This window comes from Salvelinus alpinus, chromosome 2, assembly GCF_045679555.1.
Source record: "Salvelinus alpinus chromosome 2, SLU_Salpinus.1, whole genome shotgun sequence".
Classification (NCBI taxonomy): domain Eukaryota; kingdom Metazoa; phylum Chordata; class Actinopteri; order Salmoniformes; family Salmonidae; genus Salvelinus; species Salvelinus alpinus.
Genome location: NC_092087.1, coordinates 63,076,045 through 63,102,631, shown reverse-complemented (window position 1 = coordinate 63,102,631; position 26,587 = coordinate 63,076,045). Strand labels below are relative to the sequence as shown.

The window sequence follows — 26,587 nt, the reverse complement described above, 5'->3', positions numbered from 1 at the left end:
ACTTCTATCTCCCTCACAAACTTTAAGCATTAGCTATCTGAGCAGCTTACCAATCGCTGCAGCTGTACACATCCCATCTGTAAATAGCCCATCCAACTACCTACCTCATCCCCATATTGTTTTTATTTACTTTTTTTGCACACCATTATTTCTACTTGCACATCATCATCTGCACATCTATCAAGCCAGTGTTAATTTGCTAACTTGTAATTACTTCGCTACTATGGCCTATTTATTGCCTTACACATCCTTACGCCATTTGCACACACTGTATATAGACTTTTTCTATTGTGTTATTGACTGTACGTTTGTTTATTCCATGTGTAACTCTGTGTTGTTGTTTGTGTCGCACTGCTTTGCTTTATCTTGGCCAGGTCGCAGTTGTAAACAAAAACCTGCTCTCAACTGGCCTACCTGGTTAAATAAAGGTTAAATAAAATTTAAAAAATTGTTAAGAGTGTTGGGATGCAGCCCATACATGTTCTTAGTGCAGTTGCATTAACAATATTCTCTGGATAAGAATAAAGCAACAGTCTATAAAGCTAGTCCCTTCTTTCATCCATTGCATAGCTACAGTTCCATTGGGTTATTACAGTCTGAAGTCAAACAAGCTAAATCAACATTTCTGGAGACAGACATACTTTCTGTAACATCCAACAAAATGACATTATGCTTTATTCCAAAAATAACTAACTTTTTATGAAATTCATATCAATTTACTATTCATATTCAGGTAAAATTAGAAGAAAAACACTGCAAATGCTGCTGGAAAATATGGTTGGTTATTCTGTTTATGTTTTTTCGACAGCACAGACCTCAAAACAAATCAGGGGGGGAAAACATATTCATTCAAAAAGAACAAATCATAGTTGTTATGCTGGAAAGTTGATGGTTGATGTTAATTCTTCCCTGTTCTTGTTGTTTCTCCATTGAACAAAGAGACAGGATGTTGTTTATACCAAAACCTAGCCTGTGGTTAATCAATTAGAATTCATTGCAGTAAAATTGGCCGAATACAAAGTATCCCTTTTCAGGCTTCAATATGTAGATAGTTTGGACCAATGAGAACTTGCCACATGTAACTATGAGTCCAAACTGGAACCCCTACACAGATTCTAAACAGATGCTGAACTGAAAAACAACTAGTTGCATTGATCTCTAGTTTCTGTGCGTTGTAAATTTATCTTTGAGTATTCTTACAGAAGGTTTAGGCCTACTGTAGACATGAGCAACATTTTTCTATTTCAATCTTCTGAATATGCTTATTCTGCATTGGATCTGGAAATTTCAACTCCCTACTTGCAGTAAATATCATATTTTAACTTAGCCCCCAGTTTAGTGTGAGCCAGGTGCTTCTCAAACTTCTCGTCCATCTGCTTACTTTGGGCTTCACTTAGATGGTTCTTCCAATCTCCAACTTCACCTAGGCAGAAAAGCAAGGGGGACAAATCAAAGGCGAAGATCAACTTTTTGGACCTGTGAAAACATCAACAACTGACATCACCAAAATCCTTGTATATTCACTTTGAAATGTTTTACAAAGCCTTTACTACAACCCTTTCCAGTTGTTGTTTGTTTTGGGTGGTTTCAGTCTCCTCTTCACCAATTGAAAGGTTTCCTTGATATTACTAAGGGTGTCCCAAAGGGGTTGATTTTGGGCCTGTGCGTTTGACTTTTCTATAAATACAAACAACATTGGTTGGTCTGTAGGTAATTGTAATTTCCACTTGTATACAGATTATTCGGTTGTGCATTCTGTTGACAAGGCTGTCTTGGAGCTACAATCTGCCTTTTTTGCTTTGCAGAAAGCCCTTGTTGAACTGAAATTGGTATTTTCCAAAAAGCTCTGATGGTTTATGCATTTGTACATCAGATGGTGCCCACATTTATTGTGTTCCCTCTTATAAATATCTGGATTGACGAGAAGCTATCTATCAGAAAGCATATTGATTAATTAGTAAAAAAGTGAAGAATTAAAATTGGCTTCCTTTATAGGAGTAGGGCAAGCATTTCATTAAATAGCAGAAAACAAATAATTCAGTCAACATTCACACGGCATGCCAGGGTTGTGGGTTTGATTCCTACGGAGGACCGGTATGAAGATGTACTCACTACTTTAAATTGCTCTGGATAAGATTAAATAAAACGTAAAATACTGGTTATATTATATATTATAACTCCTTTTCCCAGAAAGGTGAGTTCCAGTCCTTTCTAGAACTTTGTAGCATTACTAGTAATTGTTTTTGGCCATCTCATCAAAAATAATTCCTTTTGGGTATGAGTATTTAGGTGGAAATCATACAAGCTAGCAGACCCGGTGTCAGGGAATTCTAATTTGGAGATCCCTTTGATCTTCACTGAGTTATAGTGTACTCTGAGTATACCAAACATTAGGAACACCCAAATACTTTTGGGTATGTCTATGTAGGCGGAAATCTATTTTTTTAAATTATCATTCAAGAGGTTAACCGGTCAATTGCAACTAACATTGTCTCAACACAAGGTGATTTTTTGTCATACCATTAATATGCTCTAAAATCACCCGCACTGCTAATCTCAATTGCAACCACTTCTGCCACCGTATTAATGCTCACAAAAGTGTTCGATTTTAGTCCTGGATGCTGCCAACATTTTTCAAGACTATTTGGTGGGTATTATCTTTGGTATAAACTAAACCTACTATTTGAGCAGACTAAGCAAAGACTTAACTATTGACAATCCTTCCGTACAACTGAATTGAAGTTTTTCCTTGTTTACCACAGATAATCTACATTAGCAATTTACTCTACACATTTTATGAATGGAAGCTCATGTTGGTGTACTTATTTCTCATTTCCAATTAATGTAATCCATGAAGAAGTAATACAGTACTGTCATTTCTTATTTAAAAAAATATATACAGTGGGGAGAACAAGTATTTGATACACTGCCGATTTTGCAGGTTTTCCTACTTACAAAGCATGTAGAGGTCTGTAATTGTTATCATAGGTACACTTCAACTGTGAGAGACGGAATCTAAAAAATAAAAAAAAATCCAGAAAATCACATTGTATGATTTTTAAGTAATTAATTTGCATTTTATTGCATGACATAAGTATTTGATACATCAGAAAAGCAGAACTTAATATTTGGTACAGAAACCTTTGTTTGCAATTACAGAGATCATACGTTTCCTGTAGTTCTTGACCAGGTTTGCACACACTGCAGCAGGGATTTTGGCCCACTCCTCCATACAGACCTTCTCCAGATCCTTCAGGTTTCGGGCTGTCGCTGGGCAATACGGACTTTCAGCTCCCTCCAAAGATTTTCTATTGGGTTCAGGTCTGAAGACTGGCTAGGCCACTCCAGGACCTTGAGATGCTTCTTACAGAGCCACTCCTTAGTTGCCCTGGCTGTGTGTTTCGGGTCGTTGTCATGCTGGAAAGCCCCAGCCACGACCCATCTTCAGTGCTCTTACTGAGGGAAGGAGGTTGTTGGCCAAGATCTTGCGATACATGGCCCCATCCATCCTCCCCTCAATACGGTGCAGTCGTCCTGTCCCCTTTGCAGAAAAGCATCCCCAAAGAATGATGTTTCCACCTCCGTGCTTCACGGTTGGGATGGTGTTCTTGGGGTTGTACTCATCCTTCTTCTTCCTCTAAACACGGCGAGTGGAGTTTAGACCAAAAAGCTCTATTTTTGTCTCATCAGACCACATGACCTTCTCCCATTCCTCCTCTGGATCATCCAGATGGTCATTGGCAAACTTCAGACGGGCCTGGACATGCGCTGGCTTGAGCAGGGGGACCTTGTGTGCGCTGCAGGATTTTAATCCATGACAGCGTTATGTGTTACTAATGGTTATCTTTGAGACTGTGGTTCCAGCTCTCTTCAGGTCATTGACCAGGTCCTGCCGTGTAGTTCTGGGCTGATCCCTCACCTTCCTCATGATCATTGATGCCCCACGAGGTGAGATCTTGCATGGAGCCTCAGACCGAGGGTGATTGACCGTCATCTTGAACTTCTTCCATTTTCTAATAATTGCGCCAACAGTTGTTGCATTCTCACCAAGCTGCTTGCCTATTGTCCTGTAGCCCATCCCAGCCTTGTGCAGGTCTACATTTTTATCCCGGATGTCCTTACACAGCTCTCTGGTCTTGGCCATTGTGGAGAGGTTGGAGTCTGTTTGATTGAGTGTGTGGACAGGTGTCTTTTATACAGGTAACGAGTTCAAACAGGTGCAGTTAATACAGGTAATGAGTGGAGAACAGGAGGGCTTCTTAAAGCAAAACAGGTCTGTGAGAGCCGGAATTCTTACTGGTTGGTAGGTGATCAAATACTTATGTCATGCAATAAAATACAAATTAATTACTTAAAAATCATACAATGTGATTTTCTGGATTTTTATTTTACATTCAGTCTCTCACCGTTGAAGTGTACCTATGATAAAAATTACAGACCTCTACATGCTTTGTAAGTAGGAAAACCTGCAAAATCGGCAGTGTATCAAATACTTGTTCTCCCCACTGTATCTCTGAACTGTCCACATCTAAAATTGGTATCTAAATCAAGCCAATCATGATTGAGTTAATATAATCTATGTTTTAATTCAATTATATTTTAATCAAGGTATTTCATGTGACAAATTATATTCTAATGTGTGACATTTATATTTTAATCATGTTGACATTTAAGATGAAACGTTTGTATGAATGTTTAATCTAATATTCTTACAATAATCCGTTTAGATCAATTACCTGCCTTGCAATTTCCAATGTTACTTATAGGTCAATATATAATTGGCAAGGACCCATGCCAAATATTTTTCCTGTAGTCCACAATCATCTCCTTTGTCTTGATCACGTTGAGGGAGAGGTTGTTGTCCTGGCACCACACGGCCAGGTCTCTGACCACCTCCCTATAGGCTGTCTCGTCGTTGTTGGTGATCAGGCCTACCACTGTTGTGTCATGGGCAAACTTAATAAGTTGTTGGAGCTGTGCCTGGCCATGCAGTCGTGTGTGAACAGGGAGTACAGGAGGGGACTGAGCATGCACGCCTGAGGGGCCCCTGTGTTGAGGATCAGCGTGGCGGATATGTTGTTTCCTACCCTTACCACCTGGGAGGCGGCCCGTCAGGAAGTCCAGGATCCAGTTGCAGAGGGAGGTGTTTAGTCCCAGGGTCCTTAGCTTAGTGATGAGCTTTGAGGGCACTATGATGTTGAATGCTGAGCTGTAGTCAATGAATAGCATTCTCACATAGGTGTTCCTTTTGTCTAGGTGAGAAAGGGCAGTGTGGAATTCAATCGAGATTGCAGGATCTGTTAGAGCGGTATGCAAATTGGAGTGGGTCTAGGGTTTCTGGGATAATGGTGTTGATGTGAGCCATGACAAGCCTTTCAAAGCACTTCTTGGCTACAGACGTGAGTGCTACGGGTCGGTAGTCATTAAGGCAGGTTACCTTAGTGCTCTTGGACACAGGCACTACGGTGGTCTGCTTAAAACATGTTGGTATTGCAGACTCGGACAGGGAGAGGTTGAAAATGTCAGTGAAGACACTTGCCAGTTGGTCAGCGCATGCTCGCAGTACACATCCTGGTAATCCGTCTGGCCCTGCGGCCTTGTGAATGTTGACCTGTTTAAATGTCTTACTCACATCGGCTGCGGAGAGCGTGATCACACAGTCTTCCGGAACAGCTGGTGCTCTCATGCATGATTCAGTGTTATTTGCCTCTAAGATAGCATAGAAGTAGTTTAGCTCGTCTGGTAGGCTCGTGTCACTGGGCAGCTCTCGGCTGTGCTTCCCTTTGTAGTCTGTAATGGTTTTATAAGTCCTGCCACATCCAACGAGCGTCAGAGCTGGTGTAGTGCGATTCAATCTTAGTCTTGTATTGATGCTTTGCCTGTTTGATGGTTCGTCGGAGGGCATAGCGGGATTTCTTATAGCTTCCGGGTCCCGCTCCTTGAAAGCGGCAGCTCTAGCCTTTAGCTCAGTGTGGATGTTGCCTGTAATCCATGGCTTCTGGTTGGGGTATGTATGTACGGTCTCTGTGGGGACGACGCCATCGATGCACTTATTAATGAAGCCAATGATTCCTCATCAATGCCATCAGAGAAATCCCGGAACATATTCCAGTCTGTGCTAGCAAAACAGTCCTGTAGCTTAGCATCTGCTTCATCTGACCACTTTTTTATTGATCTAGTCACTGGTGCTTCCTGCTTTATTTTTTTTTGTAAGCCGTATTCAGGAGAATGAAATTATGGTCAGATTTGCCAAATGGAGGGCGATGGAGATCTTGGTATGCATCTCTGTGTGTTGAGTAATGGTGGTCTAAAGTTTTTTCCACATTTAACATGCTGATAGAAATTTGGTAAAACGGATTTATGTTTCCCTGCATTAAAGTCCCCGGCTACTAGGAGCGCCGCCTCTCGGTGAGCGTTTTCTTGTTTGCTTTTGGCAGAATAAAGCTCATTCAATGCTGTCTTAGTCCCAGGCTCAGTCTATGGTGGCATGTAAACAGCTACAAGAAAATACAGATTAAAACTCTCTAGGTAGATAGTGTTGTCTACAGCTTATCGTGAGATACTCTACCTCAGGCGAGCAATAGCTTTAGACTTCCTTAGATATCGTGCACCAGCTGTTATTTACAAAAATACATAGTCTTACCAGACGCCGCTGTTTTATCCTGCCGGGACAGCGTATAACCAGCAAGCTGTATTTTGATAGTGTCATCGTTCAGCCACGACTCCGTGGAGCATAAGATATTACAGTTTTGAATGTCCCGTTCGTAGTTTAATCTTCCGCGTAGGTCATCAATTTTATTCTCCAAAGATTGCACGTTTGCTAGCAGAATAGAAGGAAGTGGGGGTCACCTACGAATTCAACAATGATGTGTGTTAAGTGAATTTGAAGGACAAAATCTGCCTGGGTCAATAGTTCAACAAGGCAACAGTAAATATGTCGTCTGAGCCAATTGAAACATCGCGTGACCAAAAAAAATTCAGTTATTGTGTTTGACCACAGATTACCCATTATATTGACATGATACTCCAGTGGCTGCTCTAACAATGAAAATAAATATATTCAGAAAGGGAATTCAGTTAGCCTGAGTGCCAGTCTCTTTAGATAATCCACTCCCTGTACTCCATGTCATGTCTCAATGAGACTGGCCTTTCTGCCATCTTCAAATATGAACATTTTGTCATTGGGTGTGTTCCTAAATTCATTCTGGAGTATCAGAGTACGTTCAGAGTGCGCTCTGGGCGTTCATAAATTCAGAGCATTGCCAGATTGTCAGTTCTTAAATTCTGTGCATTTTGCTCTCAGAGCGTTCAGAGCGCACACTGGACGCTCTGGCTGAGGAGTAGGGTTTGTTCTGAATGGCAGCCAAGCCCCAAGCTAACTGGCTAAACACAAATGAGAGAACACCTCACTTTGACTATTTTTTCATGTAAACTAGAGCGTTAGTGACTGTATATGTGCTGCTAGCCACAATTGAATTACGTTTTTTCCCCGACGTTTACTGATACCTGTCAAATTCAATGGGTGTTGCGCTTTCATGAATTCATATTTTATCTACTCTCTGGCACACTCTGAAATCAGAGTAGATAGCCAAAGTGAATTTATGAACGCATCCATTAATGAACAGAGCATTTGATCACCCTCACAGCTATCCTCCAATCAAGGATTATGCAAATGTTGGAACCGTTTTTAGTTTGTCCAGTCTTTCAAAAGTTGCTAGCTCACGTCTAAATTCTTAAAGTAAATGCATACTGCATTTCCAACTACTAATCGCCTTAATTTTGATTTTAAGCCTCAAAGTACAACAATTTGCCTAGCTAACAGATAATTGTCTGTTTTTGTCTTTGTTATAAATTCTAAATCTATTTTCGAGGCGCCACATGATGTCATGGAAAATATGAATAGTATTTTCAACAACCAATGAGCAACTCTGCCATAAATCCAGCACATATTGAACATTGAGATTGTCTAAAGGCCAATCTCTTTGGCAATAACAAGGAGTGGCAAAGAGTGCAATTTTAGCTAAAGAGACTGGTACTCAGACTAGAATGCAGTCAGGAGGCAAGATCAGGTGGGACCATTCTAGGCAATAAAGCTGCAATATGTAACTTTTCTGGCGACCCAACACAATGCACATAATGGGAGTTATCGATCTGTCATTCTCATTTAAAATAAGTCTAAGAAGCGGTAGATCTTTTCTATTTGCGCTATTTCTATACTTCCGGTTCTTACATTTAGTTTTTGGGTCTTCTACTTTCAGTTTTTTACACGAGCTTCAAAAAGATGAAAATACAATATTTTAGGTTATGGAAAAGATTTTTCACAGCGGTTCAGATGGTAAAAGGATTCTCTACAAAATGACGGCTTGTTTTGTCACATAAACTGAAATTAGGCAAAACTATTAGAATTTTAGCAACCAGGAAATGACGGAGCGATTTGACATTCTCATTGACCTCCATACAAAAACACCAACTGCTGGAAAGACAGATTTTGGCCCAAGTTATCCCTGACTTCACCTCTTCACTGGTGTGATTATTATTATTTAAATAAAAATTATTATTTAAGTAAATTACGGACCGAGACCATTCCACAATCCCCTACCTGATTTCATCGTGGGGGACAATAATGAGAGGAATAAAGTAAAGTTTTTGTTTTACAACATTACCAACATTTTGTGAATACAATTTATTAGAATTATTATGAACTTACCTTTTCGGAAAAACACATTGCCATGTTTTCCATGGGTGTTCTTGGAACTGTCCTTCATAGCATTGAAGGTGCTCTGCCCTGCAATTGTCTGGACTTGCTCTTCAGTCAATGGGAAACCAAAGAACTTGGATATCTGCTGCACCCCCTGACCTAGATTCTGAAGAATAAACAGAGTGGAGTTTAAACTTGTACATCCAACTTTGTGCATTCCACAACTCTCAAAAAAGCCAGGAGGACATCAATGTGATGTAAGACAACGATAAAATTGAATGTTAATGACATATAAATGTACATTACTCACACATAATTAGGATTGTAAATCTCCCAGTAATTTACCACATCGGAAATGTTGGTAATTAAAATCCTTAGTGTCGATTGATGCACCCGTGAGTCAATTTAATTAACATAATACAAACATCTGTCTATGCCTGAATATTTTTATTAACGTCTTAATATACACTGCTCAAAAAAATAAAGGGAACACTTAAACAGCACAATGTAACTCCAAGTCAATCACACTTCTATGAAATCAAACTGTACACTTAGGAAGCATCACTGATTGACAATAAATTTCACATGCTGTTGTGCAAATGGAATAGACAAAAGGTGGAAATTATAGGCAATTAGCAAGACACCCCGAATAAAGGAGTGATTCTGCAGGTGGTGACCACAGACCACTTCTCAGTTCCTATGCTTCCTGGCTGATGTTTTGGTCACTTTTGAATGCTGGCGGTGCTCTCAGGTAGTGCAGTGGCTCAGGTAGTGCAGTTCATCCAGGATGGCACATCAATGCGAGCTGTGGCAAAAAGGTTTGCTGTGTCTGTCAGCGTAGTGTCCAGAGCATGGAGGCGCTACCAGGGGACAGGCCAGTACATCAGGAGACGTGGAGGAGGCCGTAGGAGGGCAACAACCCAGCAGCAGGACCGCTACCTCCGCCTTTGTGCAAGGAGGTGCACTGCCAGAGCCCTGCAAAATGACCTCCAGCAGGCCACAAATGTGCATGTGTCTGCTCAAACGGTCAGAAACAGACTCCATGAGGGTGGTATGATTTTATATCTTTAACATGTTATGAAAACTCAAAAAAAATCTGGTAGTTTACTGGTACATTTCAAAAGTTAGGCCTAATATTTTCACGTCTACACCCGCTCCCCCTCTCCGGCGCTCGACATGGCCGGTTTACTAATCACTGGCTCTGATTCCCATCATTACGCACATCTGGCACCACCGTTACGCGCACCTGCGCCTCATGAGACACACCTGGACTCCATCACTTCACTGATTACCTCCCCTATATCTGTCACTCCCTTTGTTCCATTCCCCAGGCAGTATTAGTTATGCGTTTCATGTCCTGATGCTACTCTTGTTTTGTATCGAGCCAGCACACCAGTCCGTTCAGCAGTCTGCCCAGGTCAGCGATGCCTGTTTGTCTCTCCCGGACAAATATGACGGAACCCCATCTAAATGCAGTGGCTACCTACTCCAGTGCTCCCTCTATTTTGCACACCATATGGGAATTCCCACCACCGAGAGGTCCAAGGTTGCTATGGTTATTTCTCTGCTGACTGGGCGGGTGTGGGCTACGGCAGTCTGGGAGAGAGGAGAGGAGGCACTGGCTTCGTATGAGGGGTTCATGGCTCTGTTCAGAGGTATCTTTGACCATCCACTGGAGGACAGAGAGGGGAGTGAGCGCCTACTTCAACTACGGAAGGATGATCAGACTGTCGAGTACGCGCTCACCTTCCAGACAGTAGCAGCATTCAAGCAGATGGAATGAGCCAGCACTTCATACGTTATTCAGAAGAGGACTGCGTGAGGAGGTCAAGATGAACTGGCATGTAGAGATGACAGCCTCTCATTGGACACACTCATCACGATGGCCATCCATTTGGATAACCTACTTCGGGAGCGTTGGTACCCTCATCGCTTCTCTCCCTCCCTCAGTGACGACTCTGTAGCAGAGCCTGAACCGATGGAGGTGAAGGTCACATGTCTCCCCACGGCTGAGCGACGCAGACGGAAACTGCTGGGGCTCTTTCCTTATTGTGGTCAAGGAGGCCCCCAATTTCAGCAGTGTCCGTTACGTCCCAACTCGGGATCCACAAGAGCAGAGGGACAGTCACGTGATCTTCCACCTCCTGGGGAAGGTGTGCGTATCCAATCTTCATCATTTTCTGCCAAACCCTTTTCAGTGTTGATCACACTAGCTGGCTGTCCGTCATGTACTGTTTCTAAAGTGCTAGTGGATTCCGGTGCCGCGGGGAACTTTATTGACCAGACCGTTACCTCCTCTCTGAACATCACCTTATACCCGCTCTCCTCTTCGTTTCCCGTCCAAGCCCTTAATAAATTGGCCACTAGGATCCGGAACCGTCACACACACAACTCACCGTAGAGTCCATTAACCTGGAAAACATTCTCTTCATTAGTGCATCAGTTCACAAGATCATCCTCGGCCTACCATGGCTCAAACGCCATAACCCCACCATCTCATGGTCAAGGATGAGAATCACGGACTGGGAAACCGCATGCCAGAGGACTTGCTTTCCCATACCCTCTCGAGTCGTAGCCCCTGTGGTCTGGGACGTAGATGTGGACATTCTCCAGGCTCTGGAGAGGAAACACGCACCCACTACCTGTCCTCCGGAGCACATCTACATTCCCATGGGGATAAGGGATCGGTTGCTGACCTGGGCACACACAGCTGTCATCACTGGACATCCATAGATCAGATGTACCATTCAATCTCTCTATTGGTGGCCCACCTTGGCGCAGGATGTTATTCGCTAAGTCAACTCCTGTTCTGTCTGTGCCCACACTCCAGCAGGGAAATTCCTGCCCCTTCCCATGCCTCAGCGTCCCTGGTCTCATCTATCCATTGATTTTGTCACTGATCTTCGCTCCTCTGACAGTTTCACCACCATTTTGGTGGTTGTGGATAGATTCTCCAAATCCTGTCATTTTATCCCTCTCTCTGGTCTCCCTACGGCTCTCCAGGTCGCTGAGGCACTGTTCCAGCAGGTCTTTTGGCACGATGGCCTTCCGGAGGACATCGTCTCCGACCGTGGCCTCCAATTCACATCACATGTATGGAGCGCCTTCATGTTTATTGTATTACACTCACCCCCTTCACTTGCTTCTCGACTCCCAGCGTCTCCGTTACAAATATTCACTATTTTCGCAACCATATACACAATATGGGTTTTACCTCCTTCATTTGCTCATAAGTGACCATCAATATGTTAGGATTGTCCATTAGTTTCTCCCAGGCGAGGGCATGGTTGAAGTAAGAGCCCCAAGCCACTGTAAAAAAAGAAATAAATACCATAAGGTGAATCCATTCAGCAGTCGTGTGACTGTACATAATGTTTTTGTAGTGTGCTGTATTGTACCATAACTATAGTGTGATTATCCATTTGTTAGTGCGATACTGTGGAAAGAATTTCATTTTAATTAATTGCATTTATCGGACAGGGATCTGACATCAGTGAAGACTTCTGTAAATGTGCCAGACGTAGCCAGCTAAAAAAACATTAAAAAAAACATTTAAACCCGCATAATTAACATTACACAGAGCAGCTCAAAGGTTTAAAAACTGAAATGTCTGTAAACATTGTGCTGATTGTCCTTCAGCCACACTGTGTTCAAATACATGTCTATTTAGATATTAGTATTTTTATGGTAAAACTAATTACTTCTATTTCCAAGTATTTAAAAAAATAATTTCCTATAACTACTTTTTAAAACCTGTCTGCCAACAGCTAGTTTTCAGTTTTCTCCTAGCCACTCAGACCAGTCCTAGCTAAATTTGTGATAAATATTTCCCAAACATGCTATGAATGTATGAAAATGCTCACTTGTCAGAAAACGTAAAAACAAAAATGTATCATTCTTCCTGGCGGTGTATATGAACAAGATTTAATTTATCTGAAACGCTGTCAGTTCCACTTTAATTGTTACACAAGTGATTTGATATTGTAATAAAAACGGCTTCATTGAGCTTAAGCCGGAGTTGGAATGTGAAGCTAACTGACGCTAGCTAGCTTTAGAAAATCTCAAATAGATATAGCTTGTTTTGTAGTATACGCCTCAGCACTCAATGTTATTAATGTGCTTGTTGAAAGCAAGACCACTTTAGAACTTTTACATACTCTTATTAGGTGTGCTTGTAAAGCAAAGCACAATTGTAGATTTCTTACATGCTCATACTGTTATTTGATTTGTCAGCTTTAGAGCTAAACAATTTACGCAATTAACAAAAAACTAACCATGTGTCCAGACTGCCCCAACTCGGATTGCTTGAGAAAGGCTTTTTATAGCATTCATACTTTAACTACACCGAACAAAAATGTAAAGTGTTGGTCCTATGTTTCATGTGTTTACATCCCGGTTTGTGAGCATTTCTCCTTTAACCAAATAATCCATCCACCTGACAGATGTGGCATATCAAGAAGCTGATTAAACAGCATGATTATTACACAGGTGCATCTTGTGCTGGGGACAATAAAAGGCCACTCTAAAATGTGCAGTTTTGTCAAACACAATACAATGCCACAGATGTCTCAAGTTTTGAGGCAGTGTGCAGTTGGCATGCTGACTCCGGGAATGTCCACCAGAGCTGTTGCTAGAGAATGTAATATTCCTTTGAGGCGGCTTATGAATAAGCTGTCATTTTAAAGAATTTTGCAGTACGTCCAACACGCCACAACCACAGACCAAGTGTATGGCGTCGTGTGGGTGAGCAGTTTGCTGATGTCAACGTTGTGAACAGAGAGCCCCATGGTGGCGGTGGGGTTATGGTATGAGCAGGCATAAGCTACGGACAACGTATTACATTTTATCGATGGCAATTTGAATGCACAGAGATACAGTGATGAGATCCTGAGGACCATTGTTGTGCCATTCATCCGCCACCATCACCTCATGTTTCAGCATGATAATGCACAGCCCCATGTCCCAAGCATCTATACACAATTCCTGGAAGCTGAAAATGTCCCATTTTTTCCATGGCCTGCATACTCACCAGACATGTCACCCATTGAGCAATGTTCTCATGTTCAGGCTATCGTATCTTCACATTCTTAATAAAGTTTATAAACAGTGGTAATTACCATAACTTAGCATAACACTTAATGGATTCAATGCCAAAAATAAGAACACAGTAGTAGACATTTTAAATGTTACTACTCAAACCATTTCAGCTACAAACATTAAAACAATATTACAATTTTCTAAACTTTTTCATAAATACTTTATAACAAGCTAGCACCACACCACATTTTCTTCAGGAAATGTACTTTTCTAGTTATTATTATTTGATTTCTTTGGCTGGCAAACTTTCCCTCTACCAATTTATTCAACTATAACCAGTCACTGCCATGACTACAGCGGTCACTACCACTATTAAAACTTATTTCACAACCATACATCATTTAAGACCAGCTAGAAAGCACAGAAATGTTATTTAAGAAATGTAATTTTCTAGTTGTGCTATTCATTACATCCAGCCTGTCCAACATGACACTGCATTTCTTTCAAACAATACGAATGTGTTGAGTTGTTCTTTAAAAATCGGCAGGTAGCCTAGTGGTTAGATCGTTGGACCTTGTCAGCTCGTCGTTCTGCCCCTGAACAAGGAAGTTAACCCACTGTTCCTAGGCCGTCATTGAAAATAAGAATTTGTTCTTAACTGACTTGCCTAGTTAAATAAAGGTAAAATAAAAATTAATAAAAATTCTCACCTTCACCCTCCATGAAGTCTGTGAAAAATGAATCCCAGGATTTGGCATTAGGCAAAACAGGGTTTGTGTTCATGAAGTGGTAGTATGATACGACTGTATCTTTTGGGTTTCGGAACACAACCAGCATCTGAAAGTCAAAGTTACCACAGATAATTGTTATACTATTGGTGCAATTGAGTTCTAAAGTTTGATGTAAAACCACAACATAATTCAGATGAACATGGACAGAATATTTTCAGGCATTTCTCAGGAAGAATATTTTGCAGTGAACATGTTGGTTAGTTAGTTGCCTACAATAGCAGATGACTAACATTATTAGCTTACTTATCTACTGTAAGTGCAGTCACTTGGAATCTGCATCCTAAAATGGAATCCGCAGTAGGGGGAAACAGCCACTGTCCACCCCACCGAGGTGAGGAGCGTTGTGTAACATGCAGTACATATTTTCTGTTCCATCACGTGTGCAATGACGTTCGGAAAAAAAATAAGGTACATTTTTTTGCATGAACTTTTGTTGTTGTAATATCGCAAATGGAAATGGCAGTTTCACCATTAAGGATTCCAGTTTTTAACCTACAAATATGTGTTTAATTATGAAGTCCAACACTCATACAAAAGTCATTTCAGATTCAGACACAAAAGATGCAACCCCTGTCAACTCCAGGGGAAGTGTAATACCCCTGCCTGATTGGCTGGATTTATTCCACATTACGTCGAAGTATTTATTTTACACATCTCAGGATCATTTGCCTATCTTTAGGAAAGCTCACTCTACCTTTATTTTATTTATTCTAGAATTGAGATAAATTGCTCTATAATTCCAACACAAGACTTCAATTTCAAATGAAAGTGTCCACAGGATGTATAATTGACATTTGTATTGGAATAAGAGGAATACAATAGCTAAAATGAAAATGTGTCATTCATTCTACGCAGGGGCGCAACTTTGGTTTTAGAAGTGAGGGAAAAATATAGTTTCTAATCCAGACGCATAAACGGTGCGGGGCGAAGTACCCACTCCACTCGCGGATACGTCATCTTCAATGGCGGCTCTGGTGCGGGGATCGTCGCCGGAAGCTCTGGACCGTGAAACGTCGCCGGAAGCTCTGGACTGGGAACTGTCGCCGAAAGCTCTGGACTGGGAACTGTCGCCGAAAGCTCTGGACTGGGAACTGTCGCCGAAAGCTCTGGACTGGGAACTGTCGCCGAAAGCTCTGGACTGGGAACTGTCGCCGAAAGCTCTGGACTGGGAACTGTCGCCGGAAGCTCTGGACTGGGAACTGTCGCCGGAAGCTCTGGACTGGGAACTGTCGCCGGAAGCTCTGGACTGGGAACTGTCGCCGGAAGCTCTGGACTGGGAACTGTCGCCGGAAGCTCTGGACTGGGGATCGTCGCCGGAAGCCTGGTACGTGGGGCCGGCACTGGTGGTACCGGGCTGGTGACACGCACCTCAGGGCGAACGAGTGGAGCAGGCACAGGACGTACTGGACTGGGGAGGCGCACTGGAGGCCTGATGCATGGGGCCGGTACAGGTGGCACCGGGCTGGTGACACGCACCTCAGGGCGAGTGCGGGGAGGAGGCACAGGACATACTGGACTGTGGAGGCGCACTGGAGGCCTGATGCGTGGGACCGGTACAGGTGGCACCGGGCTGGTGACACGCACCTCAGGGCGAGTGCGGGGAGGAGGCACAGGACGTACTGGACTGTGGAGGCGCACTGGAGGCCTGGAGCGTAGAGCTGGCACAACGCGTCCTGGACAAATGACCACCTTCGCACGGCAAGTGCGGAGAGCTGGCACAGGACGCACTGGGCTGTGAATGCGCACTGGAGACACAGTGCGTATCACCGCCAAACATGGTGCCTGACCAGTCACATGCTCCCCACGGTGAGTACGGGGAGTTGGCTCTGGTTCAAAACCTGGCTCCGCCAACCACCCTGTGTGCCCCCCTCAAATTGTTTTTTGAGGCTGCCTCTCGGGCTCCCGTCGTGGCCGCGAACCCCAGTGTTGTCGTTGTTTCTCCCTCGCTGCCTCCGTCTGCTCCCTTTCCTGCCAGGATCTCCTCCCACGTCCAGGATCCCTTACCGTCCAAGATATCCTCCCATGTCCAGGATGTCTGCTCCACATGGCCACGCTGCTTGGTCCGTTTGTGGTGGGATCTTCTGTCATGCTCGTTATAATGAGTGGACCAAGATGCAGCGTGGTATGTTTCCATCCTCTTTATTTGGACGAGAAACTCAAAGAAAAACAATAAAGCACGAAACGTGAAGCTAACGTAGTCCTCGCAGGCAACTATACATAGACAAGATCCCACAAAGCACAATGGGGAAATGGCTGCCTAAATATGATCCCCAATCAGAGACAACGATAAACAGCTGCCTCTGATTGGGAACCATACCAGGCCAAACATAGATATATAATCACCTAGATCACCCACCCTAGTCACACGCCGACCTAACCAACATAGAGAATAAAAAGCTCTCTATGGTCAGGGCGTGACATCCATTTTGAGTTTGCATCCCAATATTACACTTTATATACAGTATCAGTCAAAAGTTTGGACACCTACTCATTCAAGGGTTTTTCATTATTTTTACTATTTTCTGCATTGTAGAATAATAGTGAAGACACACTGTGAAACAACACATATGGAATCAGGTAGTAACCAAAAAAGTGTTAAACAAATCAAACTATATTTTATATTTGAGATTCTTCAAAGTAGCCATCCTTTGCCCTGATGACAGCTTTGCACACTCGGCATTCTCTCAACCAGTTTCATGAGCTAGTCACCTGGAATCCATTTCAATTAACAAGTGTGCTTTGTTAAGTTAATTTGTGGAATTTCTTTCCTTCTTAATGTGTTTGACCCAATCAGTTGTTGTGACAAGGTAGGGGTGGTAGCCCTATTTGGTAAAATACCAATTCCTTATTATGGCAAGAACAGCTCAAACAAGCAAAGAGAAACAACAGTCCATCATTACCTCAAGACATGAAGGTCAGTCAATCTGGGAAATTTCAGGAACTTTGAAAGTTTCTTCAAGTGCAGTCGCAAAAAACATATAATCGCTATGATGAAACTGGCTCTCATAAGGACCGCCACAGGAATGGAGACCCAGAGTAACCTCTGCTGTAGAGGATAAGTTCTTTCGAGTTACCAGCCTCAGAAATTGAAGCCCAAATAAATGCTTCAGAGTTCAAGTAACAGACACATCAACATCAACTGTTCAGAGGAGACTGTGTGAATCAGGCCTTCATAGTCGAATTGCTAAAAAGAAACCACTACTAAAAGGACACCAATAAGAAGAAGAGACTTGAAACACGAGCAATGGACATTAGACAGGTGGAAATCTGTCCTTTGGTCTGATGAGTCCAAATTTGAGATCAATGGTTCCAACGGGCATGTCTTTGTGAGATGCAGAGTAGGTGAACGGATTATCTCTGCATGTGTAGTTCCCACCGTGAAGTATGGAGGAGGAGGTGTGATGGTGTGGGGGTGCTTTGTTGGTGACACTGTCAATGATTTATTTAGAATTCAAGGCACACTTAACCAGCATGGCTACTACAGCATTCTGCAGCAATACGCCATCCCATCTGGTTTGTGCTTAGTGGGACTATCATTTGTTTTTCAACAGGACAATGACCCAACACACCTCCAGGCTGTGTAAGGGCTATTTTACCAAGAATGAGAGTGATGGAGTGCTGCATCAGATGACCTGGTCTCCACAATCACCTGACCTAAACCCAATTGAGATGGTTTGGGATGAGTTGGACTGTTTGAAAAGCATTCCAGGTGAAGCTTCTACCCCCAAGCTATAAGACTGATGAACAATTAATCAAATGGCTACCCGGACTATTAACATTGACCCCCCCCCCCCTTTGTTTTTACACTGCTGCTACTCACTGTTTATTATCGTTGCATAGTCACCTTACCCCAACCTACATGTACATACTACCTTGACTAACATGTACCCCCGCACACTGACTCGGTACCGGTAAACCCTGTATACCGGTACCACTTGTACTCGGTACCGGTACCCCCTTTGAGCCTACCAGACGAGGTAAATGCCTTTTATGCTCGCTTCGAGGCAAGCAACACCAAAGCATGCACGAGAGCACCAGCTGTTCTGGATGACTGTGTGATAATGCTCTCGGTAGCCGAACAAAACCTTTAAACAGGTCAACATTCACAAAGCCGCTGGGCCAGACGGATTACCAGGGCGTGTACTCAAAGCATGCGTGGACCAACTGTCAAGGGTCTTCACTGACATTTTCAACCTCTCCCTGACCAAGTCTGTAATACCTACATGTTTCAAGCAGACCACCATAGTCCCTGTGCCCAAGGAAGCGAAGGTAACCTGCCTAAATGATTACTGCCCCGTGGCACTCATGTTGGTAGCCATCAAGTGCTTTGAAAGGCTGGTCATGGCTCACATCAACAGCATCCCCCCTTACACTCTAGACCAGGGCTGCCCAACACTCTTCCAGGAGATCTACCATCCTGTGGGTTCAGTCCTACCCTAATTTAACACCTGATTCTACTAATTAGCTGCTCAACAAGACCTTAACTAGCTTTATCAGATATGCTAAATTAGGGATGTACTGAAAACCTACAGGACAGTAGATCTCCAGGAAGAGGGCTGGGCAGCGCTGCCCTAGATCCACTCCAATTCGCATACCACCCCAACAGATCCACAGATGACGCAATCTCAATCGCACTCCACACTGCCCTTTCTCACCTGGACAAAAGGAACATCTATGTGAGAATTCTGTTCATCAACTACAGCTCAGCGTTCAACACCATAATGCCCACGAAGTTCATCACTAAGCTAAGGACTCTGGGACTAAACACCTCCCTCTGCAACTGGATCCTGGACTTCCTGACGGGCCGCCCCAGGTGGTAAGAGTAGGCAACAACACGTCTGTATTCCCTTTTCACCCACGACAGCGTTGCCAAACACGACTCCAACACCATCAAGTTTGCTGACGACACAACACTGGTAGGCCTGATCACCGACAACGATGAGACAGCCTATAGGGAGGGGGTCCGATAACTGGCAATGTGGTGCCAGGACAACAACCTCTCCCTCAATGTGAGCAAGACAAAGGAGCTGATCGTGGACTACAGGAAAAGGCAGGCCGAACAGGCCACCATTAACATTGACAAAAAATCCTTTTACCCCTCAGGAGACTGAAAAGATTTGGCATGGGTCCCCAGATCCTCAAAAGGTTTTACAGCTGCCTCACCGAGAGCATCCTGACCGGTTGCATCACTGCCTGGTATGGCAACTGCTCGTCATCTGACCGTAAGGCGCTACAGAGCGTAGTGCGAACGGCCCAGTACATCACTGGGGCCAAGCTTCCTGCCATCCAGGACCTATCTAATAGGCGGTGTCAGAGGAAAGCCCCCCCCCCCCCCCCACACACACTTCTCTTCCAAGCATAGTCACTATATGTACAAATTACCTCAACTAACCTGTACCTCCACACACTGACTCGGTACCAGTGCCCCCTTGTATATAGCCTCGTTATTCTTATTCTTATTGTGTTACTTTTTATTATGACTTTTTATTTTAGTCTACTCGGTAAATATTTTCTTAACTCTTCTTGAATTGCATTGTTAGGGCTTGTAAGTAAGCATTCCACAGTTAAGTCTACACTTGTTGTATAATCGGCGCATGTTACAAATACAGTTTGATTTGATATAACCTCGTTATTGTGATGTAATTTCATTGTGTTACTTTGAATTTATTTAGTAAATATTTTCTTAACACTATTTCTTGAACTTCATTGTTGGTTAAGGGCTTGTAAGTAAGCGGTTCACAGTAAGGGATACACCTGTTGAATTCAGCGCATGTGTCAAATAACATTTGATTTGATTAAGAAAATGACAAGAGTGTGCAAAGCTGTCATCAATGCAAAGGGTGGTTACTTTGAAGAATCTAAAATATAAAGTATATTTTGATATGTTTAACACTTTTTTGGTTACTACATGATTCCATATGTGTTATTTCATAGTTTTGATGTCTTCACTATTATTCTACAATGTAGAAAATAGTAAAAATAAAGAAAAACCCTTGAATGAATTTGGTAATACATCCAACCTGCTTCACAAACGCAGACCACGTGTAACCACCCCAGGCCTGGACCTCCACATGTGGCATCTTCACCTGCGGGATCATCTGAGACCAGCCACCCGGACAGCTGATGAAACTGAGGAGCATTTCTGTCTGTAATAAAGCCCTTTTGTGGGGAAATACGAATTCTAATTCGCTGGGCCTGGCTCTCAAGTGGGTGGGCCTATGCCATCCTAGGCCCACCCATGGCTGCTCCCCTGCAGTGAAATACATGTGAAATCCATAGATTAGGGCCTAATGAATTTATTTCAATTGACTGATTTCCTTATATGAACTGTAGCTCAGTAAAATCATTGAAATTGTTGCATGTTGCATTTTATATTTTTGTTCAGTATAATTACGAAATGATAAAAAATATGAATAATATTCCATTAGGCCACTATGTCATTGTCTGCAGGAAAAGGCTACGTGCCTTACTGTGATTATTTTCAATTAAAATGGTCAGAAAGTGACTAATAGCTTCTTAGTAAAGAACAATCTGGGAGTGGTCTGAGCGAGAGGCGTTATTGGACAAGCCTAATGGGAGGAATTTGTAGTGGAAGAAAGAGAGAAGGTGATACTCGCAACTGGCGACTTACTGGCGTGGGAGCACAACGTGATGACTCAATCACAGTTTATGACATTGTTTGGATGCCAGACCATTTGTAGGCTATCACAGTGATCAAACACACCTTATCTGTGGCTTTCTCCGGGAAGGGACGTTCCCCCAGAACCCTGGGAGCATGGACACCGTTGGAGGTGTGAAGACAGATGAAAACGTAATGAATGTTTCTGCGTGAATTACATTTATGTTTGGATTGTTTCAAGAGTTTATAAAGAGCTATACATTTTGACATGTTGTACTGTATGTTTATTGTACTGTAAGTTCTATGCATTTATTGTTGTTACAGGGAAACGGTGTTATTTTGTTTGTCGGATGGTGGATAGTTCAAAGAGGAGAGACACAGGGGTGCGCTCCTGTCATTTGAATTGGAATGATTAGATTAGAAACTGGGTGTGTTTTCCTGTCTTTTGTTTTTACTAGCAAAGTGCAAATAAACTGAGCCAAAAAAGAAACGTCCTCTCACTTTCAACTGCGTTCATTTTCAGCAAACTTAACATGTGTAAACATTTGTATGAACATAACAAGATTCATCAACTGAGACAAAAACTGAACAAGTTCCACAGACATGTGACTAACAGAAATGGAATAATGTGTCCCTGAACAAAGGGGGGGTCAAAATCTAAAGTAACATTGAGTATCTGGTGTACCCACCAGCTGCATTAAGTACTTTCTTTCTTTTGGTGTTTTTCAGAGTCAGTAGAAAGGCCTCTTTAGTGTCCAAAGTTTTCATAACTGTGATCTTAATTGCCTACCGTCTGTAAGCTGTTAGTGTCTTAACGACCGTTCCACAGGTGCATGTTCATTAATTGTTTATGGTTAATTGAAAAAGCATGGGAAACAGTGTTTAAACCCTTTACAATGAAGATCTGTGAAGTTATTTGGATTTTTACGATTTCTCTTTGGAAGACAGGGTCCTGAAAAAGGGCCATTTCTTTTTTTGCTGAGTTTAAATGCTAATTCAGGTTGGGGGTGAGGTTCTGCTTGAATTTGGTTAAAAGGGAAGCAGTGAATTGTTTTATGCTTTGAGAACTAGCTACCAAGCTCCTGTGTGTACCACACACAAAGTTTATCCTCTTAGAGATTATTCTGAAGACACATTACATGATACATTACAGAATAACACAGACAGGCTAAGATGTATCATGTATTTCATGTGCAATGTAATTGTTTGAGTGTCAATTATTTTGTGACTAATAAATTATTAGTGGAATTGAGTAAATGCATTCCTCGTTTTACAGAGTAATTATTCAATTGGCTATACGTTTATAATTTAGTAGGTCTATTGGTAGCTGTCTATATGCTTGCCTCAATAAAATAATTCTAGAACATTGGTCGTCAGAATTAGCTATTTGTATCTAGTCTCTTAATAATTGCATTAAGGTGCAAGTTAGACACATTCATGTTCATTACAATCATACTGAGTGGTGATGCAAGGTTCGCTACCTTGACTAGATTCCTCCAGAGACAGACAAGGCCTGTTGCATTTATTCACACAATATTGGAGTCAGATTGATGAATGCAGTTTATTGTTACAGTGCCTTCGGAAAGTATTCAAGTGTTCCACATTTTGTTACGTTACAGCCTTATTCTAAAATTTATGAAATAAAACATTTTCCTCAGCAATCTACACACAATACCCCATAATGACAAAGCGATAACAGGTTTTTTGAATTTGAGCAAATTTACATGTATTCAGACACTTTGTTATGAGACTTGAAATTGAGCTCAGGTGCATCCTGTTTCCATTGCTCATCCTTGAGATGTTTATACAACTTGATTGGAGTCCACCTGTGGTAAATTCAATTGATTGGACATGATTTGTTAAGGCACACAACTATCTTTAAAAGGTCCCACAGTGTGTATGTCAGAGCAAAAACCAAGCCATGAGTTTGAAGGAATTGTCCGTAGAGATCCGAGACAGTATTGTGTCGAGACACAGATATGGGGAAGGGTACCAAAACATTTCTGCAGCATTAAAGGTCCCCAAGAACACAGTTGCCTCCATCAATCTTAAATGGAAGAAGTTTGGAATCAGCAAGACTCTTCCTAGAGCTGGCCGACTGGCCAAACTGAGCAATCGGGGGAGAAGGAACTTGGTCAGGGAGGTCACCAAGAACCTGATGGTTACTCTGACAGAGCTCTAGAGTTCCTCTGTTGAGTTAGGAGAACTTACCAGAAGGACAACCATCTCGGCAGCACTCCACCAATCAGGCCTTTGTGTGAGAGTGGCCAGACAGAAGCCTTTATGGTAGAGTGGCCAGACGGAAGCCTCTCCTCAGTAAAAGGCACATGATAGGCCACTTGGAGTTTGCCAAAAGGCACCTAAAGGCTCTCAGACCATGATAAACAAGATTCTCTGGTGTGATGAAACCAAGACTGAACTCTTTAGCCTGAATGCCAAGCATCACATCTGGAGGAAACCAGGCACCATCCATACGGTGAAGCATGGTGGTGGCAGCATCATGCTGTGGGGGATATTTTTCAGCGGCAGGGACTAGGAGACTAGCCAGGATCGAGGGAAAAATGGACAGAGCAAAGTACAGAGAGATTCTTGATGAAAAGCTGCTCCAGAGCACTCAGGACCTCAGACTGTGGCGAAGGTTCACCTTCCAACAGGATAACGACCCTAAGCACACAGCCAAGACACCGCAGGAGTCACTTCGAGACAAGTCTCTGAATGGCCTTGAGTGGCCCAGTCAGACCCAGTACTTGAACCTGATCGAACATCTCTGGAGAGACCTGAAAATAGCTGTGCAGCGATGCTCCCCATCCAACCTGACAGAGATTGAGAGGATCTGCAGAGAAGAATGTGAGAAACTCCCCAAATACAGGTGTGCCAAGCTTGTAGCGTCATACCCAAGAAGGGCCGAGTCTGTAATCGCTGCTAAAGGTGCTTCAACAAAGTACTGAGTAAATGAGCAAAAATGTCTAAAAAACAGTTTTTCTTTAGCATTATGGGGTGTTGTGTGTAGAGTGATGAGGTGAAAAAACTATGCAATCAATTTTAGAATAAGGTAGTAACATAAACAAAATGTTAAGGGGTCTGAATACTTTCCGAATGCACTGTATATACATATATATTGATAGTTGCGGATTAATTTACTTATACTGATGCCTTTTATAAATATTTGACACTCAAGAAGTAAGACACGTTGCCAAAAGTTTAAAAAGTCTTATTTGAACTAGCATGCTGGAGCATGCCTACTTGAGCCGAGGACTCACAGGACTAAGAACCCACTTGATACAGGCCGTTTTATGTGTTTTATATTAGATTACGCTGTTTTTTTATCTGTTCGTCGCCAGCCTGTACTTTCTGAAAAACGTTAATAAAAATACAAATGGCAAGCTGTCGAAAGAGAGGCATTGCGCAGCTGCTGAGAGTTGTAGTTCATGTGTGTAGTTCCATTTAAACAGTTGTAACTTTTCGGCTCCGTGCTTCTTCTTGGCCATCAAACACATTGAAAACGTAAATTCACCCATAAATATAAGTACACATTTTATATCTTAAATTACTGCGTTTTCATTGACAATACAAATTTGAGGCTCATTCATAGCCTACAAAAAACGGAGGTGAAATTGATGTCACTTTCATATCGTATTAATTTCCTGTTATTCTAAAAAGAAAAAGAAAAATTGCCACACTGCATTACATTAAGCACTCCACAATGGAAGGGAGGCTAGATTCAAGTTATTGTGACATGTTCTTTAGTAAAGTTATTAACACTGACCTTTGTTTTTTTCGCAATAAAAGTGCCAGGGATGTTATCAGGGTGCAAATGTGTGCCCAGTAACCGCGGAGAGGGCATTTCCCCCACCACCTTGAAAACAAACAGAGGGAAAGGACAAAGGTTTTAGTAGCTTATCATATGGCATACCAAAATGCAGCAGAAAACCACAAGGTACATAATTTGTAAAAAATTACATGAAAAGAAATGGTCATTTAGCAGCCGATCTTATCCAGAGCGACTTACAGGAGCAATTAGGGTTAAGTGCCTTGCTCAAGGGCACATTGATAGATTCTTCACCTTTTAGGCTTGGTGATTCGAACCAGCGACCTTTTGGTTACTGAACCAATGCTCTTAACCAGTGTCAGAATGATAACAATCAAAGGCAGGAGCATGAGAAATACAAAAATAAAATGTTTGATTTGACTTGCCTAGTTAATAAATAAAAATTCCTTTGAACAGGTCGATTACAAATACCTTGAAATGCACTAAAGGCACTAGTGCATCCTATTGTAGGTTATTCTGAAATTGTTCAGTGTGTGGCACGTAAAAAATAAAGGCTGATTTACCTCAATCGGTAGCGACCAAAAGTAATTTCAAGAATTAGCGATTCCTGTGAGCGAGTAATAAAAAATGTAAAAATACTTTTGGGTATGTCTATTAGATGGAATTTTTACATCACATTTAATTTAAAGATCTGTCATTGTCATTGAAAGCAAGTCTGATAAAGAGATCTATTTTGATTGACTAGGTATTGACTTAGTTCTGTTATAGAAAACTGTTAAAGTATACATACCTTCTGCATGTCAGGAGAGAAAAACTCCATCAGTGGAGGTATTTGAGACACTTCTTGTTGCCCAGAGGCTGCAGCCATGATTTTGCGTAGCACAGCAACCATCCAGTTGAACCCTGGAAAAGCACACTCAATTAGGGCTTTGCTGGCAAAAGCAGTATAGGGCAGACTATATAGTTTATAGTGTCCACAAAAGTGTGTGTACAATGTGAGCCTGTGTCCAATGTGGTCTATGTTTTTAAGGCTAACTAATTTGTTTGAGTATCTTCATGGGTGGCAGTTGGAACACATTGATTCTGCAAAGAATGCTCATGATGTGGTTTCAGGAGACATATTCCAATGCACATGCTCCTGTGGGCTCTTGATACATTTGTTAATGTTCAACAACCAACTGTTGGCTTCTTAGATCTAGAAGCATTTTGTATTAAGTCCTATACACATGTTGTCATGCCCAGTACTATATAACAGCAGTACTGTGTTCTGCACTTTATTTGATGGCAAAAAAATATTTCCACTATGTAATCCAGTTCACGCTAACTACCACAACAGCAGGGATGGTTGCACTTACCACATTTTGGGTAGGCCACCAGTAAAATGTCATCGGGTCTGCCCTCCAGCTTCTTCAAGCCTTCAAGATTTTCTGAGGGACTCATGATTGTAGAGTAGAGGATCCCCTCATGCAAGTACAGCTTATTCTCATCCTTCACATTCTTTGCCTCCTCCATTTTGGACATGCCTTGCGCAGACATTGGTTTGCTCATTTTGTGTCCTGGTGACTTAATGACAGTCTATTTATGTATTCAGACCCCAATGGAGATGCACAAAAAAGGTGTTAGTATTTGTGTTCCCGGCCTATACAGTAAAACAGGACTTTCCAGTTCACTGG

At 42.3% G+C, this 26,587-nt stretch overlaps 1 protein-coding gene across 1 annotated transcript; it reads right to left on the bottom strand.

The window, feature by feature from the left end:
* Positions 1-773: 773 nt before the first annotated feature.
* sult6b1 (sulfotransferase family, cytosolic, 6b, member 1) lies at positions 774-26,587 on the bottom strand. Its single transcript, XM_071350349.1, has 7 exons — positions 26,270-26,587; positions 25,705-25,817; positions 24,912-25,001; positions 14,446-14,572; positions 11,913-12,007; positions 8,708-8,864; positions 774-1,423 (listed from the first exon to the last, which is right to left on the bottom strand). The coding sequence occupies exons 1-7, from the start codon at positions 26,460-26,462 to the stop codon at positions 1,296-1,298; spliced, it is 903 nt and encodes a 300-aa protein (XP_071206450.1). The 5' UTR covers positions 26,463-26,587; the 3' UTR covers positions 774-1,295.